This window comes from Myotis daubentonii, chromosome 13 (genome assembly GCF_963259705.1).
Source record: "Myotis daubentonii chromosome 13, mMyoDau2.1, whole genome shotgun sequence".
Lineage (NCBI taxonomy): Eukaryota > Metazoa > Chordata > Mammalia > Chiroptera > Vespertilionidae > Myotis > Myotis daubentonii.
The window spans coordinates 14,922,971-14,941,745 of record NC_081852.1 but is presented as its reverse complement, the minus strand read 5'-3'; the positions used below and the strand labels follow the sequence as shown (position 1 = coordinate 14,941,745).

At 59.7% G+C, this 18,775-nt stretch overlaps 2 protein-coding genes across 12 annotated transcripts in view; both read left to right on the top strand.

The window, feature by feature from the left end:
• Nucleotides 1–18,775, top strand: part of ZMIZ1 (zinc finger MIZ-type containing 1) — a 218,695-nt gene that overhangs the window by 63,344 nt on the left and 136,576 nt on the right. The gene's annotated exons all lie outside the window — the stretch shown is intronic.
• LOC132214791 (uncharacterized) lies at nt 738–18,762 on the top strand. Its single transcript, XM_059662242.1, has 2 exons — nt 738–8,152; nt 8,195–18,762. The coding sequence occupies exon 2, from the start codon at nt 15,174–15,176 to the stop codon at nt 16,074–16,076; it is 903 nt and encodes a 300-aa protein (XP_059518225.1). The 5' UTR covers nt 738–8,152; nt 8,195–15,173; the 3' UTR covers nt 16,077–18,762.

The window sequence follows — 18,775 nt, the reverse complement described above, 5'->3', positions numbered from 1 at the left end:
TGAAGTGGGGGGTAGAAGGAGAAGGCAGAGAGACCCTGGGGGACCCACTCATGTAGACAGGCAAGAGGGGAGCCCGGAGATGGCTGGGGGGCTGCGGGCCACATCCAGGCAGGGGTGGTGGCGGTAGGGGGAGAGGTGGGTGGGAAGCCATCGAAATCTGAATATACTTTAAAGATCTTGCGGCTGGTGGATTCGAGGTAGAGCATGAGAGAAGAGGGGGAGAGTGGAGGAAGGCTCTTGGGTGTGAGACTGGAGCGCTGGCAGAGCAGAGACGGGCGGTTACTCAGCCAGGGCTGCCGGCAGGGGAGGCTGAAGGAAGCGAGGAGCTGTGTTTAGACAAGTTGCCTGTGCGGCGGCTTTGAGACTTCCAAGGGGAAGGGTTGAGCAGGCAGTCGGATGGATGAGTCTGGGAGGCAGCGTGCATCCCGACTGGAGATACATGTGTGGTAGCTGCCGTGTATGGGTGCTGTTGCGGGAGGGAGTGGAGCTAGAGCAGACCACAGCCTGAGTCTGTGTCACTGTCACCGGGCACCCAGCCCCTAGAGCAGCGGTTCTCAACCTGTGGGTCGCGACCCCTTTGGCGGTCGAACGACCCTTTCCCAGGGGTCCCCTAAGACCATCCTGCATATCAGATATTTACATTATGATTCATAACAGTAGCAACATTACAGTTATGAAGTAGCAACGAAAATAATTTTATGGTTGGGTCACAACATGGGGAACTGTATTTAAAGGTGGAGAACTACTGCGATAGAGGGAGGGAAGGAGGGTGGATCAGTAAGCAGATGGGGAAGGTGTAGCCAGGGAGGGAGGAGGACTGAGACAGTGGGCTCTTCATGGATGGGGAAGATTTTGCTGGCAAATAGGGAAAGGATGCCTCAGGCAGAGGGAACAGCATTAACAAAGGCTCAGAGGCCTCAATAAAATGAGCCATGTGTGGAGAGAGGTGGTAGAGAGGGAGAAGGGACCAGAGCAGCTTCCCCCTCCACACCTGGCCACACAGGGGCCCAGGCTCATGGGTGTCTGGCTGGGCTGTGGGTTTGCCCATGTGCGGGACCCTCCCTGTCACTCTGGCGGGCATTCGTTGGGCTTAGCCGAACCTCTTGCCCTGATGTCTGCATACTTTGCACTTCCTTTTAAGAAGCTTCCCCTCCCTCTCCTGACCTCCTCCCTCCCCTCTGGGGCTCTTGGGCCCCTGAGGCCTCCCCCTTGCCTGGAGTGCTTGTCTGAAAACACTGGTTCTAGAGGTGGCTGCCTGTAGGGGAAGGGCACCCAGCACCTCCCTACTGGACCCCTAAGCACTGTCTGTATCCTTTATCTTAAAAGAAACGGTAGAAACTTCCTGCACTGTGAGTGCCCGGCAGAGCTGCTGCTGACGCTCTGCAGTTGGAGCAGCCGAGCGCTCTGCCTTTGGCGGGCAGGTGTGTGCGTTTGGGGGTGGGGGGAAGGCGTCCACCTTGTGCGTCGACTGTGTTTCCCACCTAGCACTCAGCTCTCAGTGGAGAGAGGGGCCCGGCTCGTTCAGGGAGGCTGCGGAGAGATCCCTGTCCCTGAACCAGCCTTGAAGATAGGATGGGCCAGTGCTCAGCGTGGAGCTCCAAGTGGGATGAGGGTGGGGAGGAGCACACCACACCGCCAGGAGTTTGCAGGGGCACGGACCGGCCCAGAGGCTGATGGGACTGGAGTGAGGGGGAGGCTTCGGAGACTTCTCCACACCGAGACTAGGAGGGAGCCCAGCAGGGACTTTGTGACCCCTGAGTCCCTCAGGGACAGCTGCCTCTGGCTGCTTCGGGGACTGGGGGAGCTGAGGGAAGCTGCTCGGATGAGGCGTGCTCCATGGCAGGCTGCCCTGTAATCTCATTAGTGTGCCCCTCGGATGGGACAAGTAATCCTGTGCCATAGACTCACTTTTCTTTAAGCCTGCCCCCACCGATAGCTCCCTAGGTCCTCCCCCTGCCTGTGTGACGTTGGGCAGGAGTGGACTTATCCCCATTGAACAGATGGGTAAATCAGGGCCAGAGAGGAAGAAGCTTGCATGACGCCAGGGCTAATTGGGGGTGGGGGGGTGTGGGGGGGGAGCTGTGAACTGGGTCTGTTTGGATCCTAAGCACTCTTGCCCGCTGCCCTCTGCCATCTCCCGGGCTCTTTTGCAGTATCCGGCCTTGCGGGCACCTTCATGTAAACCAGCTCTCCAGCTTCCTCATTTTGCAGATGAGGAAACAGAGGGCCAGAGAAGGTCAGACACTTGGCCATGGCCACACAGCAAGTCAAGGGCAGAACCTACACCAGAATCGGATCTGGCTTACTGTGTCCACCCACCCCCACCAACCTGGACCCCGCCCGCTTCCTCTTGGGGCACCCACTGCCTTCTGTTCCCCCCTGGCCTTTGGCATTCGCTCAGATTGAAGGCACCGAGTTCCTCCTCTGAAGGCTCCATTGTGCCTATTGTTTAAATATAGATTACTAATGAAATGCCTTTTCATTGCCTTCCCCGTGAATACTTTCCGTGTAAAGTTAATTTGCAGTGTTATGTAAATTCTGTTTAACTTCAATCAAGTTTCTAATTATGTTTTTACCGCAGTAATTCCCATTTGATTTGTCATCTCCTGTTAGGTATTTAATGTTCGGTGGGCGGCTGTGCTTTCTCTCTGTCTCTCCCTGTACCAAGGCCCTCTCCTGCCCTGACCGCCCTCTGCCTGTCTGTCTTTCTCCTTCACTCCTGCTCGCTTGATCCTCTGGCCCTTCCCTGTGGGTCACCTCCCTCCTCCCCTCCTTCCTTCCTTCCTTCCTTCCTTCCCTTCTTCCTCTCGCCCAGCTGCCCCTTCTTCCCTTCTGTTCGCCTCTGTTCTCTCTGGCTTTGTTTTCCCTGCCCCTCTCCTTCCTGCCCTCTTTCTCAGTGTTGTTTCTCCCGTCTTCTCTCCCCATTTCTCTGTCACTCCTTCTCTCTCTCACTCTTGCTGTTCTTCCACTTCCGATTTTCCTCCACTATCTCCCACCGCACCCTGGCTCTCTCGTTCTCTCTCCGTCCTTGTTTGTACCCCCACGGTCTCCCCTTCCCCACATTTTCTTCTCCTTTATGTCTCCGCCTCTTCCTCTTCCATCCTAGAGCCCTTCACAAAGCTACGTGCCAGGGCTGCTCCGAGTGGTGGGACAGACGGAGGAGGAGGTGGGGCTGGCTGGTGGGCGTCCCTGGAGAATGAGGGCCTGGCCCTGGGTACCTGCTTAGGGCTCTGTGCCCAGCCCTGGCCAGGTGCCAGCCTCTGGTACGCTGGGAACTGGTAGGAACGTGGACGCTAGGGCTGGACGCTCTGGGTGCAGCTCCTGATCCAACCCTTACCAACCGTGGCTGTCAGGTTGCTGATCCCCCATCTGTAAATGGGGTGATGACATGACCACCTCGTAGGGCTGTGGTGAGAGAGCATAGAAGAGGGGCTTGGTTCTTATTTGAGAACTCTGGCCGTGCCCCTCACTTCCTCCTGCCCTGCCTCTCCAGCGCTGCTGCTAGGGTCGGGATGGAAGCCACTCAGATGCCCCCCACAGAGCTGGTGCGTGGTCCACCTGGAACAGGTCTCAGCCCTGCCTGCCAGGAGAGGTGGGTTCCTTCTCCTTTCGGGGGCTCACCTCAGGGCTGTGATGACAACTGCCAGTCTGTGGGGGCATCTGAGGCATAGACCCCCCCCAAAGCGAGAGCAGCCCTCAAGACCCTGGTCTGGGAAACCTTAGCCAGTCACATGGCAGACCTTCCCCAAACAGCAGACCGAAGGCAGGCGGGCTCCTGCCAGGCTGGACTAAGCTCCCTTCTCCACCTTCCTCGTTCCCTGGACGCCCGGGGCTGGGCCGTGGAGTCCAGCTGCCAAACCGCTGCTCCAGGTACAAGGCCTTGACGGGCCTGTCTCTGTCTCCCTCGGAGATAAACCTCGGCTCCCCTCCTGCCCCACATGCGAGTTCTGGGCTCTGGATTCTCCCTGCGTGAGAGCCGAGAGCCGCTGAGCTGCCACAGTTTCCCAGCAGGCATCTGCCCTCTCGGTGGGGAGGGCGGAAGGAAAACACCGGACTGAGGGCCGGGAGGCGTGTGTCCTTCCCTCCACCCCACCCCCCTTCTCCCCGCACTCCCCCCTATTCCCATCCAGCACGTCCCTGGCGCGTCCAGGAAGCAGAAAACAAGTGTTTGGAGAAGGCATTCTTTTGGGTGAGGAAAGGCAGGCCGATCACTTGTCCTTCAGAGACAAGAAACCTGAGCCGGCCCAGTCCCTGCCCTGCTGGGCCACATGGCCACCTGACCTGCAGCGAGTGTGCGTGCGTGTGCGTGCGTGTGTTTGTGTGTGTGTGTGTGTGTGTGTGTGTCCCTGGTCTAGGAAACCTTAGCCAGTCACGTGGCCACTTTCCCTGTTTGTTTAAGTAAGCAGTTCAGGCTGGCTGTAGCCAGGCAGCTAAGACATGGAGCCAGGGGAGGGGGCCACGCTGGCGTGGGTGGCGACATGAAGATCGCGGGGACAGAGGGCAGCCCTGAGCCGGACATGCAGTTCTTGGGCCTCTGGATTCGGTGTGAGGAGGCCTGGCCTGGGCCTGGCCCTGCTCTGATCCCCTGCTCTCCCTGGCCCTCCCCACCTCCACCTGTCAAGAAAAGGTATTAGACTTGCTGACTACAGAGAACCCTCCCAGCCCTGCAACAGAGAGGGCAGGCACTCTCTGTCCAAGGGGAGCTGGAAGAGGCAGAGTCCTGGCCAGAGAGAGGGGCACGTGTGGACATGGCCACTGGCTGTCGTGTCCCCCGGAGTGGCTGCTGAGCCCTGACCCCTTGGCAGGAAAGGCCACGTCAGGCCTTCCCTCATGTGTCCAGCAGGCCTCTGCTCAAGTCAACAGATGGAGCACCTACTGTGTGCCAGGACCTGTGCTGGGCAGGGGCGTAGGGTTGTCAGAATCCCATACCTCTGACATGCTTTCCTCCTGTCGGAGGGGCAGGACCATTTTTCATAGAGCAGAGACCCTGGTCCTAAGGCAGATCGGCCTTACCACATACCCCCAGAGCTGGGTAGGGGATGGCAGGCAAGGGGGAGAGATGTCACTGAGTCCCTTGTAGGCTGAGCAGCTGGGGTTCAGGTCCCAGGGGCCACTTCCTCCAGAGCAGTGGGAGCTGGAGCCAGGCTTCCACAACAGACAGCAGCAGAGCCCAGAGACTCTGGGGCCTTCCCAAGCCCCTCTGGGCAGCAGAGCCTCAGGAGACGTGGCAGGTGTCCTTCTGCCTTCCTCCAGGTTTGCCTGGCCTGTATGGCGTGGCTTAGCTGTAGAGGGTACAGTGCCCCTCGGGCCTGGTGGAGGAGGGGGCTGTAGTGGCCTTTGGGTCCCTGCTTCTGAGGGCCCATCATGTGTCTGTGCGTCCCCCTCTCCTTTGACAAACCATTCCTGGCAGCCAAGTCTGTGCCGGGCCTGTGCTCAGTGAGACACATGTGCCTCGCCAAGGCCACATCAAGCAGCATCGCCAGGGCTGCGGGTCCAGGCTAAGGTGAGGCCCAGGAGAGGAGCCATCGTGGAGTGGAGGTCGGGTTAAACAGACCCCACAGGCTGCCCTGGGTTCTTGGGAAGCTTGGGCATACTTTCCCCCAGATAGGCTGGTGTCTGAGCACACCAGGTACCCAGGATGAGGGGCTCAGAGAGCTGGCATCAGGGCACATAGAGCACGGAAAGACCTGGTCTCGCTTGTGATAGATTTGAGGGTATTCTCCCTGGCTTGGCTCCTGAGCTCAAGGCCGTTCCAGCTGGGAAGCTCCCCTACAGAAAAGGGGTGGAGCTGGTGGCCAGTGGCTGAGCTGGTGACACAGGCCAGCCATCCTGCCACCCATGACGAAATGTGGATTCTGGCCTGGGGTGGCTATAAGCTACTGGGCTATAGTTCCAGAAGGCTGCCTAGGCCTGTGTGTCCTGGCCTGGCCTTGCATGCCCCCAGGGTCGAGAGGCTCAATACTGCACATGGCTATCTTAGAAACTCTTCCTGGTAACGTGTGCCCTGGCCGCCCAGCAGGGCTGAAGTCTGGCTCATGGTCCACCCTGCTCACTTCAGGCCTTCAGCCTCCTGACCGAGCCCCTCTCAAGATTTGCTCCCTCCAGGCAGAAGCTCAGCGGAGTCTGCAGGCAGCCCAGGCCTGTTTGATGGGAGTAGTGTGGGCAGGTCCTGCACTGGGCAGCCCCGCCTTCCCAGCATGGCCCCGGGGACTGCTGTGAGTTTGGCTGTCAGCCTTCATGGGGAGGTCCTTGAGGATCCCATGGTACAGGCGGGAGCCCTGAACCCCAGCTCTGCCCCGGTCCCTGGGGTGCTCTCAGACAAGATCAGCCCATTCAGCACCAAATCATCTCCCATCTGCACTCATCCCCCAAACGGAGCCACGAGAGGCTTTTGTCCGTGGTGGGTCCACAGGCAGCTGGAAGGGTCCTGCTCTCCCGGGCAGTTGCTTTTAGAGGCACCTGTTTCCAGAGCAGCCCTGAGAGAGACTTGAGCTGCCACGACCTCCTGTGCCCTAGGAAAGCAGGGGAGGGCCTCTCCCTCACACTGGGCTGGGCCCCCAACCGCTCCACTCCCGGCATCTCCCCACTGGAGGACAGGTGAGCCCCAGCTCCTGAGGTGCAGACCATGGTGGCCCCACAGCACCCTGGACCAAGCTTCCATCTCACCCAGACTGCTGGCCCTTTAAGGACCCAGGCATGCGAAGCTGGGGGCGATGAAGGGGTCTCTCTCTGAGGGTTTGATGTCACCTTGTCCCTGGGGTGGGGCTGTGCTGCCCGGCTGGGATGCACCCTCTGCAGGACCTGCCACACAGCCGCTCTCCTCTGGCCACTAGAAGTCCTGCCTGGGAGGCCTGAGATGGGTCCCACTTCAGCTTCTCCCCTTGTCCTGGTCCCTTCGGCACGGCTCAGAAATGACCCTGCCCTCTGCCCAGAGCTGGGGAGCAGTGATCCGAATGCTTGGGGCGGGCTGGGGGCTGATCCTGCTCAGCTGTGTCTGAAGTTGTGAGTTACTAGGAAAACACCCCAGTGGTACTTCTGCCAAGGCCTCCTGCTAGAAAACAGCACTGGAGGTCGAGATCAGAGGTCAGAGGCCACCGAGCAGGCCAGGGCGGCCTGCCCACTCCTGCTCCAGAAAACTTTGGCACTTCTGAGGAGGCTCCACGGGGCCCTCCCTGCCTCCCGGGCTGGGTGGGACCTATGGGACAGGAAGCCAGGGCGGGCCTGGAGGATGGGACTCAGGGGAACTGGGTCTGAGCCAGGGATGAGGCGAAACCCAATGCTGGCCTGGCCCCAGGGCCACAGCCACACAGGTCACTGGGCCTCAGCAAGTGGCCACCACCCCCACAACAGGAAACCCTGCCCACGCACCCCCGTCCCACCCCATGTTCCCAAGGGTGGCGCTTCTACTATTTCCCGTGGGAGCTGCTGCCAGGAATCATGCCCTCTTGAGAGAGGAAGCAGGACCTCAGTTCTGGACTGCCCTGCCCCTGACCTGTGCTGACCCCCTCCCGCTGGTGGAAGCTCTGGGCCCACACCCATTCCTCACCCCACACATGCTGATGACTTATCTTCTCCTAGACAGCCAGGCACCTGTATGGGCCTGGAGAGAGAAGCTCTTACTGGGGCTAGGCCTGGGAGCCCAGAGAACAAGGTTTGGGGCCTAGGATCTACCACCAGCTTGCTGGTCCCTTGAGGAAGTCACTCAACCCCTCTGGCCTCATCTGTAGAAAGAAAAGTCAGGGAAAGCAGCCCGGCCCAGCTGCAAGCATCCCATGGATAAAGGGGTGGGTGGGGCGAGTTTTGTATCTTATAAGGACAACCAGGTTTGGGATTAACTGCCCAGACAGACTCCTGTCACGCATCCCAGCCAAAGGCGCTTTGTCTATGATGACCCCCGAGCAGGGAGAGAGACATGGGTGCCTGCCGGAGTGTCTGTGGCAGACAGGGTGATGCTGGCATGGCCCCTCTCTGGGTCATTCCATCGCTGACAACACGGGCAAAGCTGGGTACCTCTGCCCAGGAAGGAGCCTTCCTTTCTCCCTCCTCCGGAGCTGGAGGTGGGGCGTCCGAGAGCCCTCTGCTGCCATTAGGCACGTGGGCCAGGTTAGCAGGCCTGTGGCTGGGGCTGGAGGGAGCAGTGCTAAGGGGCAGGGTCTCCTGCTGCCCTCCTCCTCCCTCCAGTCGGTGCTCTGAGGCCTGGGTTTTCCTTGGGTTGTGGTGTTGAGCCTAAGGTGCAGGGAGGACCAGGGTAGTAATACTTCATGCTCCAAACACTAGGACAGCACCTCGTGGACGGGCTGCTCTCATACTTCACTTACAGTTCATGGTCATCACAGCAACCCCGGGAGGTCACTCCTGTTGCCTACAGAGTAGGAAACCGAGACACAGAGAGGTGAATCGGCCTGCCCAGGATGGTTACACTGGGCTTTGCACTGGGCAGCTGGCCCCCACACCTGTGCAACATGCTTGATCCATGACACCTCCCCCTGGGCAGCCCCAGCCCAAACCCAGCTTAGTGTCAGCCGGGGCTGAAGCCCAGGATCAGCTGTTTTCCCAAAGGGACCGAAGGGAGAGCCAGGGCACCAAGGTGAGTAGACCCAAGTCGCCATGACTTTGGATGGTTAACACAGACTGGGCGCCCCCCTGAGCTCGTGGGCCAGCCGAAAGCTTATCAGTGACAGGGAGACCATAGGTCCCAGCACCCAAGTTCCTCCCTGTGGGCAGTGACAGCATTTGCCTTTCAGAGCCAGTGTCATAAGGATGTGAGGAGTCCTGGAGACCTTGGGAACAGGGTCTGAACCCCTGTGGCCCCTGGTGATTTAATTTCTTTCTCAGTGTTTCAGGCCACACGGACCAGGGCATTCCAGGCATCAGGTTCACAGAGGTTGAGACACAGACGTGTAGGGGAAGGTTATAGGTCAAAGTCAGACTGGGGCCTTGAATATGAGGCTGAAGAGTTAGAACTGAACCTTGTAGACAGCGGGAGCCATTGAAGGTTCTCGGACGGAGGGGTAGTGCATTCTCAGAGAGAGGAATGGCGGTGGGACAGCCTGGCATCTCATCCAGGTGTGGGGAGTCACGTGGCTGAGGAAGTAGGCCCAGGTGGGTGTCAGTGCCCGCTGGGCTCCGCAGGCCTCAGTTTTCCTCCTGTAGACCCGTGTCCTCAGGGCGGGGGCTAGCGCAGGCTGGGAGCATGCGGTACTGCAGGGAGGGGCAGGGGTCAGCACCAGTTCGGCTTCCTCTGCGTGTCCCAGAGCTGTCCTGCCCCCGCCCCCAGCTCAGGGTAGTCTGGGTTTCCCACCCAGCCCTGGGTGGGGCCCCACTGCTTCTTCCTCCCTCTGTGGCTTTCTGGTCCGAAATGGGAGGTGACTGTGGTGGCTGCAGTGGGCTGTGGGGTAGAAGCCAGGGTGGGGACATTGGCGGTGGGTGGAGTCACAGGATGGGTGGCCGTGAGTCAGGAATGGCTGGGCCTGTGTGTCATCTGGCTGCGTACTGTTCTAGCTTCCCTGCGCCTGTCTGCCTCACTCTCCCGCCCACATCTGCACCGTGAGCAGCTGGCTGCGGGGACGGTGCACTAAGCCCACGATGCAGAAGTCAGGGGACCGGACTTCAGATCACAGGCTCCCCCTCCCACAACGTGCAGGGAGATCTCCGGCGTGTCCCCTCCCTCTCCGAACCAGTTTCCCCATTGCAGAGTGAGGGTGGGGCTGGCCAGGGGTTCTCAGCCCCTGCCCAGGTGGGAGCCAGAGCAGCTTAGAAAGACAGCCCACCCCACCAATTAAATCGGACCCTGGAGGCGGGGCCTGCAGCCCTGGGGGAAATCTGTCTGCAGCCTCTGAGGGGCTGCTCTCCAGGATACTGTGGGCAGCCTGTGGATCCTGGAGCCCAGGGTCTGCACTCACTCAGCTCTGCCACTTGCTAACACTGGACAGGTGACTTCAGTCTCCGAGCCTCTGTTTCCTCATCTGTGAAATGGGAATGACATTACTTTATAGAACTGCTGTGGAGACTAAATGGGTTTGCTATATAAATAGTGTCTGTAGAGCCGGACCCGGTAGGGACGTGGTAAGCACCGTGCAAGTGTTAACCTGTGTTCTCTGATCTACATCTGTTTTCACACCACACTTCTCATCACTGCTCATTTGTTCATCCAGCAAACGTTCCGGGGGCTCATACCTGCAAGCCCTGTGCTGGGTGCTGTGGGCAACAGGCAGAAATCCATCATGGGGCTGGCCTTGGCCCCTCCTCTTAGCCCATCAGGGGCCCAGCCCTAGCCAACAGGGGTGATGGACAGGTGTGTGGGGAGGTCCCCCGAGAATCTCACTGAGTTGCTGGGCTGAGGGAGCCCCTCTTTCTGAGAGAAGGCAGGGGAAATCCAGACTCAAGGGAGAAGAAAGGGGCACCCTTTGCTGGTCCTGCAGGCCTTGGCTGGGAAGCACCTGGGGGTCCCTAGTGCCTCCTGGTGGGAACGCTGGGATGTGCTCTGCGTGTGTGATGCTTTGACCGGGCTGGGCCCTGGGGCTGCCTGGGAAGGTAAGAGTAGCCAAGGCCGGCAGTGTGTGGAACAGAACAGGGAACCTCCTCGAAGCCCGTCGCCGGGCGGGCCACATCCTCCATCTCCTAGAGTCCATTCAGCAACCCCGGGATTAAGCAGGCATTATTCCTCCCACTCTTCAGACTGAGTGATGGAGGCTTCAGGGCGTAGGGAGCTCTCGCCCAGGTCAGGGAGGGTGAGGGCACAGGCCGGACTGGAACCTTCCTCTGTGCGAGCAGGATCCCGTGGCGCTAGTGAGCTTCCCTGGGTGACTACCTTGGTGGAGCACCTTGGGACAGGTGGCGAAGTGCAGTATGAGGATTAACACACCTCCAGTCCCCGGCCTTCCCACCGGCTCCCCTGCAGCCAGCCCTGGGCTGCCCCTGGGGGGAGAGCTGGCTTTCCTACAAACCGGAAGCGCTCCCGTGGCCTGGCCCCTCCACGGCCAGGGGTTGGCCCCGCACTTGCCCCAGTTAGACCTTCTCCCTCCCCGCTGCACCATTGAGTAAACTGAGGAAGGGGAGGCGCAGGGACTTGGCTAAGGCCACATGGCTTGCAAGCGGCAGAACCAGGATTTTGCTCAGGCCTGGGTGGCCTTAGTGCTGTGCTCAGACCCCCCACTTCTCGCTAGCAAGAACAGGACCTTCCTTTGTCCAGCGTTTGTAAGCCTGGCCCTTGGCCATCACTGCAGACTGACCTGGCCCACGTGTGGCCAGAATCCCAGAGGGATGCCTGTGTGGAGAGGGTGGCCGCCGGGGGACGGGCCCTGGCCCAGGAATGGGGTCATTGGGACACTTGGTGATAGGCGGTTTGCATGGGCATTGGGAGCGCCTGTGCCCTTCAGCCTCTCGATGGTCCCGCCTGCCTCCTCGAGTGGAGGGAGCACAGGGCATGGGTCCAGGCTGCCCCACGGAGCTGACGACGAGGGTGCTGCCCAGCCCTGTGCCAATCATGGGTGTGACATCAGTTCCGCTAATCCTCCAGCCTGTGTAGCCCCAGATGAGGAAACAGACCTGGAGGGACAGTCTGGCCTCCAACACCAGGCTGACGTGGGCCTATCCCTGTCCTTTCGCAGATTCACGTCCCCTCTGTAAGAGGGCTGCTGACAGAACATTCAGTTTTGATCATTGTCATTGGGAGTGGCAAATGCCCAGGTGGGTGCCAGAGGGCACTGGTTTGGCCAACTCCAGCTAGGTGCCCCTCTGGGCAAGACCCTGACCCTGGCTCTGCCCACCCATGGGGCCTGATGAGATATGGAGGGTGTGAAAGGGAGCACCTGGCACAGAGCTTGCACCTGGAGGCCTTTCTGTGGGAAGGGGCTGGGCCCCTCTTCTGGGAGCAGGTGACCCTCATGAAGCCTGTCTCCAGGAAGCAGAGCCACTGGGACTGCTCCTGAGATGGCTCCAGAGTCCTGGGCCTTCTCCATATCTGTGATAAGGGGTCCAGTGCCTCCACACGGGGCAGCCCCAAGTTTGCACTCGGCAGCAAACCTAAGCCAGGGACAATGGCAGTCCTTATCTATTGAGCATTTCCTGTGCAAGTGCAGTATGGGAATAATGTTAAGGCCTTACATTTCTGTGAGTGTAGTGATTCTTGTTACCCCATTTTACAGATGAGGAAACTGAGGCCCAGAGAGGCTAAGTTTATTGCCCAACATTACATGCCTCGATAAGCGACAGAGCTGAACCCGAACTCTGGTGTATAAGAACCTAAAGCCACACTATGCACCATCAATCTGTGTGGAGTCCTCACCCTTGATTAGAGAAGAAATTGTTCATTTGATGACCTGAGGACAGAGAGACCCTTTCCTCTTCCTCAAGCCAGAGCCCAGGGCTTCTGGGTGGTAGGAGGTGTGGACTAGGGCAGTCAGGGAGGCTTCCGGGTGAGAATGTGATGCAGATTGGCAGCAAAGGAGAGCCAGTCCCTGACTGGGGCCTGATTGCTCTGTGAGCTTGGGTAGGATCCTTCCTGTCTGTGGTGTCATTTGCCCCTTGGTACAGGCCCAATACCAAGGGGCTGAGTCGGGGCAAGGCATGCGAGTGTGCATCATGAGCCGGAGCACCGGAGAGGCAGGCTGGGTGGGCATCACTCCTTGGGCCTGGGCGATGCCCACTGAGGACTTGCGGGCCCAACAGGGTCTCTAGAGCAGGTGCCACTCCAACGTGGCCGTGAAGACACAGCAGATGAGGATTGGGCAGGGTGTGAAGCCCTGGATGTGTCTGCCTGTGCCCAGGGAAGCTGGTGCCCTGCCCCGTGAATGCAGTGTTCCCTGCTCGCTGGTACCACCTATGATTATTCAGCCCAAAGCCTTTCTCCTGCCAAGCCTCTGGGCCTTTGCCTTGGAGGGTGCCCTCCTGCGTGAGAGACTCTGCCCAAGGGGGTGAGGCCCCTGACCCCCGTTTGCTGCCAGGCTGAGCCAGGCACCCCTTCCAGCACTTTGTCCTAGAATTGCCCACCTTCTTTTGGGTCTCACCACTTTGCCGTACCAGTGGTTCTCAACCTTCCTAATGCCCCGACCCTTTAATACAGTTCCTCATGTTGTGGTGACCCCCAACCATAAAATTATTTTCGTTGCTACTTCATAACTGTAATTTTGCTACTGTTATGAATCGTCATGTAAATATCTGATATGCTATATGTGTTTTCCGATGGTCGCGACCCACAGGTTGAGAACCGCTGCATAGACAATGCACCAACACCCTTGGGAAGCACACAGGCTGGGCAAGTGTACCGGTTGGCCTTGGGCCCTGCCTTCATTCTCCACACCCACCCATCCCCAATTCTTTCTTCTCCTCCTTTTCCTCCTCTGGCAGCTTGCCTGCCGAACCCTGCTGGTCTGCCTCTCCTAAGAAGACAGAGGAGAGAGGCAGGTGAAAGCCCCGGGGTGGTAGCAGGGGCCCGGGCACACTGGGCGTCCTTGGGCCTGGGAGTGGGCAGGCTGTCGGGGCAGCTCAAAATCTTCTCAGAGGAAGTGAAGACAGACAGGAGGATTGACCAAGGGCACCTCCTGGTTCTCAGGCAGCCCTGCCCAGGAGGCCCCTCCACCCCAAACAGCCAACTCACTGGGGCTTTCTTAGCTGTTCCCGAGGCTGCCTGCAGCCACTCCTGTTCTTTTGTGGGAAGACTTGGGGTTTCAGCCCTCCCAGAGCACCAGGGGCCACCCGAGCCCCGGAGCCCCCCTTTGCTATGCCTGCAGTGGGTATGACAGGCCCTCCCAGCAGGAGAGATGACCAGGCCCCCAATTTTGATTATGCGAGGAGAGCGAAAGGAGCCCATCAAATATTCTGGGAGTTCAGAAAAGGGAAACGTCACTGGGATGGGGCCCATCGGGAAGGCAGCCTGGAGGAAGTGATGCTTTGGGCACGGAAGGATGGGCAGGGTTCTGATGGTGCCACCCCGCTGGGGAAAGTTTGGGGTGAGGCAGCGCATGCCCTCCCACATGCATCTCCGTGACCTCTGGCCTTTGCTGGGCAGTTTCTTCATCTGTGAAGTCGGACACTACAGCTCCCCGATGACAGGGCTGTGCTGAGGAGGACTGAGGCCCCGAGAGCGGCTGCGGCTGAGGAGGAAGAGCCCTGGCAAGTGGGAGAGTTGCCGTGTGTGTGGCAGGCTGAGTGGCTCCCTCCATGGACACGGGCATGTGTGTGTGTGTGTGTGTGTGTGTGTGTGTGTGTGTGTGTGTGTGAGAGAGAGAGAGAGAGAGAAGCAGTAGGTGTGAGGAGCTGCCTAAAGGAGGCCCAGAGGTGGCATCCGTGTAGCCCCTTCCCCACCATACACACTGGCTCCCACCAGGCCCAGGGCACTCCTCGGCCTGGCGCTAACCCACGGCTGTCTGGATGCCTCCCCCAGCCCCCTAGCGTGGTGAGGTCAGGGAACATGTATTCCAGGAATGCGGGAGGCGGGGCGGCCGGCACGTCTGGATAACCATCGGGGTAAATATTTGCCTTGCTCCTGGAGCCAGCACTGGCCGCCAGGGAAGGACAGGGCCTGCTCCAGGGTCACGCAAGGGGAGGCCTCCCCGGTGGGTCTCAGGTGCGGGAGCCCGTGTCACCCCAGAGAGCCTGGGAGCTGGGTCAGAGGCCACCCTTCCTGCGGGGGGGGGGGGGGGGCAGAGGCAGAGCCCCTGGCTGTTTGACCCCTGGCCAGCAGCTGCTTGGCCATCTGTAAAATGGGCATAGAGACAGCTGTGATCCAGCGAGGCGAGGCGGGTCAGAGTGGCCAGAGCTGGTTCGGGTCAGGTCAGCCAGTGGAGCAGCAGCTTAGGGCTGGTTTGGGTGCTCACCTGACCAGGTTTCTGGCCCATAGTTGGCCACTTAAGACCTTGAGCAGTTACCCCTCCCCCAAACTTTAACAGTCACCATTCATTGACCCGTCACTTACTCTGTGGCACCCGTATCTACACGCCAATGTCTCATTAAGCTCTCACAGCCACCAGGGCACAAGGGGCACGTACGTGTCATTTAGCAGCAGGTGACAGGAGCCCTGAACTCTGACTGACTGATGCCATCAGTGTACCCCCTGCCGTATAGACCACACTGGGGCAGTCCCACTCCCTCCCCCAGTTACCTGCAGGGCAGCCTGGAGCCTCCCTTGGTGGGTGAGTAGCTAGAGGAGCAATTAATCCTTGTTTAGAGCAAAGATGGGGACTCAGAGATGCCCAAAACTTGCTCAAGGTCACTCAGAAATAAAGGGCAAGCAGGGAATCAAACACACTCTACCCACTTTTCCCTTGACCTCCCCACTGAAGACAGGGCCAGGGCTCCAGCCGAATGTGGGCTCCCACTGCCTGGCAGCTGTAGAGAAAAACTGGACACTTAGCTGCAGGCTAGAGCCACAAGCACCAGCCTTCCTGGTGCCCCACATCCTGGACACCCTGAGGCACAGGCACCTCTGTCCTGCAGGGATCCGGGACCAGCCTGCATCGCTCTGGGCCAGCCCTAGCCACAGCCAGCCTGGCTTGATGCCTCCCCGAAACCCACACCCTGCTCTTCCCAGGGGATCCCAGGAGCCAGAGGGGATGGGAAGGTGGGTGTGGACGCATCTGGGTCCTGGGACAGTCGCCAATCCAAGTGACCTCTGCCATGTTCCAGTCCCCATCTTACCCTTACAGGGTGGACACTGTTACTGCCTTGCCCCGCCCTGGGAGCTCCTGGCATGCAGTGAGAGTGAGAGCACGGTTCAGTCTGCGGTCTGCATGCTGCCCTTCCTGTCTTCACAGTCACTAGGGCCTCACCCCTCCACCCACCCCCAGAGTGAGAGTCCTGCACTGAGGAGCCCACAAGAGTCCTCTGAACGGGGATGGGGGGAGGGGGGACCATCCCAAAGGGAGTCCGGTTGGGCCCCACCCCCACTAGGCCCTGAGGCTCAGGCTACACCCACTCCGCGGCTCCAGTGCCTTTTGAGCAGAGAACACCTGCTGCAGGGGACCCACATGTTTATGGCTGTGGTCGGTCAGGCTGTGATCAGGACACCGGTTCATCCCACTGTCTCTCCTTGGTCTCACCAGATGGCCAAGCCCACACCAGGTGTGAGCCACACCTGAGGTCACTGAGCGAGGGGATGGACGATATTGCCGCTGTTCATAGCCTGACCCGAGCCTGAGCCGCTGCCTGACTGGGCACCCAGTGGGAGGGGGTGCCCACACGGTGGCAGGGAAGCCTATGTGCCCCGCCCTGGTTCTGAGCTCCCTGCTGATCGCCTGGTAGTGGGCAGAGTATGAGTGGGGACAGACCACCTGCTCATGTCATAGCTCTGTTCTTATCATGTTCTAGCTCCTTGTTACCTATGTGTGACCTTAGGAAGTTAGGGGACCGCTCTGGGCCCGAGTGTCATTGGGGGATGCTAGCTCAGTTTCTGCCTCACAGCTTTTCACTGATGGTCAAAGAAGCATCCCAGGCAGAGCCCACTGTACAACTCAGCCAAGGCGAGCGTCCCACCCCTCTGTCTCCACAGGTGGGGGGGGGGGCCAATGCAGGCCCGTGAGGAAGGGGTCAGACCCCCACCAGCGCCCGAGCTCTGATCCTGGTGCCCCTGTGTGGTGCCCTCACTATGTGACCTTGGCCAGGTCTGTTTGTCCCTTTGCCCGAGCCCACACCAAAGAACTGGCACTGGGGGCAGCGTGGTGCACGTGTGCACCGTGAGCCGGGTCACCTCGGAGGCAGGATGGTTGGCATCATTCCCTGAGGCCTGGATGATGCCCACGGAGTGAGCGAGCACTTTCCGGCTCGGGCTTCTGTCTCAGCTGCAAAAATAATTATTTCCTCTTTGTCAGCGGGTCCGTGGGCCAGCTCGCCTTTAAGAAAGGCCCAAGCTGGGGGCTGATTCCACTTCTGCCCCAGCCTCTGACTTGCTTCCTGACAGTGGGATGGGGCAATCGCTGCCCCTCTCCAGGCCTCAGTTTTCTCCTCCGTGAAATGGGGAGCAGGAGTCAGTGAACCCAAGGGCCATTTGTGTCCCCATGGTGCAGAGTATGGGGCTGCCAGTGCCCGAGGGTCAGGACACAGAGACATCCTTCCGTGCTGGGGTGCGGATGGCAGCTCTGAGGGCTTGGGGCTCAGACCCAGCACACCATGGAGCCCCAAGCCAGCCGCTGCCAGGTACCATAATTCATGCTTCAGCTGACAGGCCTGGACAGCTGCTTGCGTGTCCACAGTCGTGAGCCTAATACAGTCCTTACAGCTCCGAGGGAGGCTTCCTATCATCCCCACACCCTTCCCACTGACGAGGAAGCTGAGGCACAGAGAGGTTTAAGGAACTTGCCCAAAGCCACCCACTTCCTAAGAGGATGAACCCAGGACTTGAACCAGATCATTCTTATTACTGAGCCCACACCTCCAACGCCAGGCTGTGTGGTGCCTCTTGTAGGGGGGGCATCCACTTCTCTCCCTGGGAGCCCTGCCTGCTGCCCAGGGAGGTGTGGCCTGGGTCTGAGGCCTCTCCATCCCCTGGCACAGGTGGGGCCCACGTTTAGCGTGGTGGGTGCACTCCCTCTCCCACTGTTGGCCACGGGCCTCCTCCCAGGCTGCGCTCATGCCTGCCTGCAGGTGTAGGGAACATGGTGGCCGCGGGAGCCACCCACAGGGCGCCCTCACAGCTGGGACTCAAACGGACTCTGCAGCTCCCACCACAGCAGGCCTGTGGGGTCCTCCTCCTGGAGCGCTGGGGGGCAGTGAGGGGCGGGGAGTACCGGTGGCCCATTGAGAAGAGGGGCCAGCTAGACCTGCGTACCAGATATCATCTCCCTTCAGCCCACTGCTGCCTTGAAGCCCAAGCCACTGATGTGAAGGGGGTGTCCGTGCCTCTTCCCTCCCTCTCTCACACCCATACCCAGCACCCGCAGGTCCACTTCTGTCTTCTGCTCCCTCTGCTCTGAGCACCTGTCTCTGGCCTAGGCCGCCCCACTGGTTTCCCTGCCTCCTGCTGTCCCCCCCCCAAGGCCTTCCTCCCCAGCACCATGGAGAGCCTCTCAAACCAGAACTCAGAACTCGGGTCATATCCCTCAGCTGTCAGACCCCCCTCTGCTCCTGTCCACCTTCGCGACAGCTGGCCCTGCCTCCTCCCCTCCCCGCTCCCTGGCTGCACCCACCGCACCACCCACTCTCAAGTCTTCCGCTGGGCCAGGCTTTCCCCATTATGGAGTCTCCACATATGCTGTTCACTCTGCGAGAAATGCTGTTCCCTGCATCTTGGCCTGCCTCTCTCAGGCTCCTCCTTCAACTTCACTTCCCCAGAGAGGGCCCCTGAACCCCGAGTCTATGCTGCACAGCCCCTGGACTCATTCTTTCTGGCAGACACCACTTTTATTACGTATTTGCTCATGATCAGAACGTTACGAGGGCAGGTCCCACTATCCTGTTCACAGCTCTGGTGTGTGAAGTATTTGAGTGAATGAATGAATGCCAAGTGCTCTGTCACCATATATCCTCAGATCCTCTCAGAGCCCCCGGGATCCTGATATCTGAGGTATCGCGATCCCATTTGACAGGTGGAAACGGAAATGCAGAGCGGCCAGGAGCCTATTCACAGTTCATAGCCGGTAGCTGACCGATGTGGGTGCCAGGGGCCTGTTTGCGTCACGATGCCCCTTTTCCTCTCGGTCCTTCAGAGTCCCCGTCTGTGACGGGGGGGGGGGGGTGGCTGATTCGGCTTTGCCGGCAGTAACCGTTTCAGCGGGCGGGCGGCTGGGCCATGGCAGCGTGCTCACTTCCCGCTGTGCCGGGCGAGGACCCCCTGACCACCCTT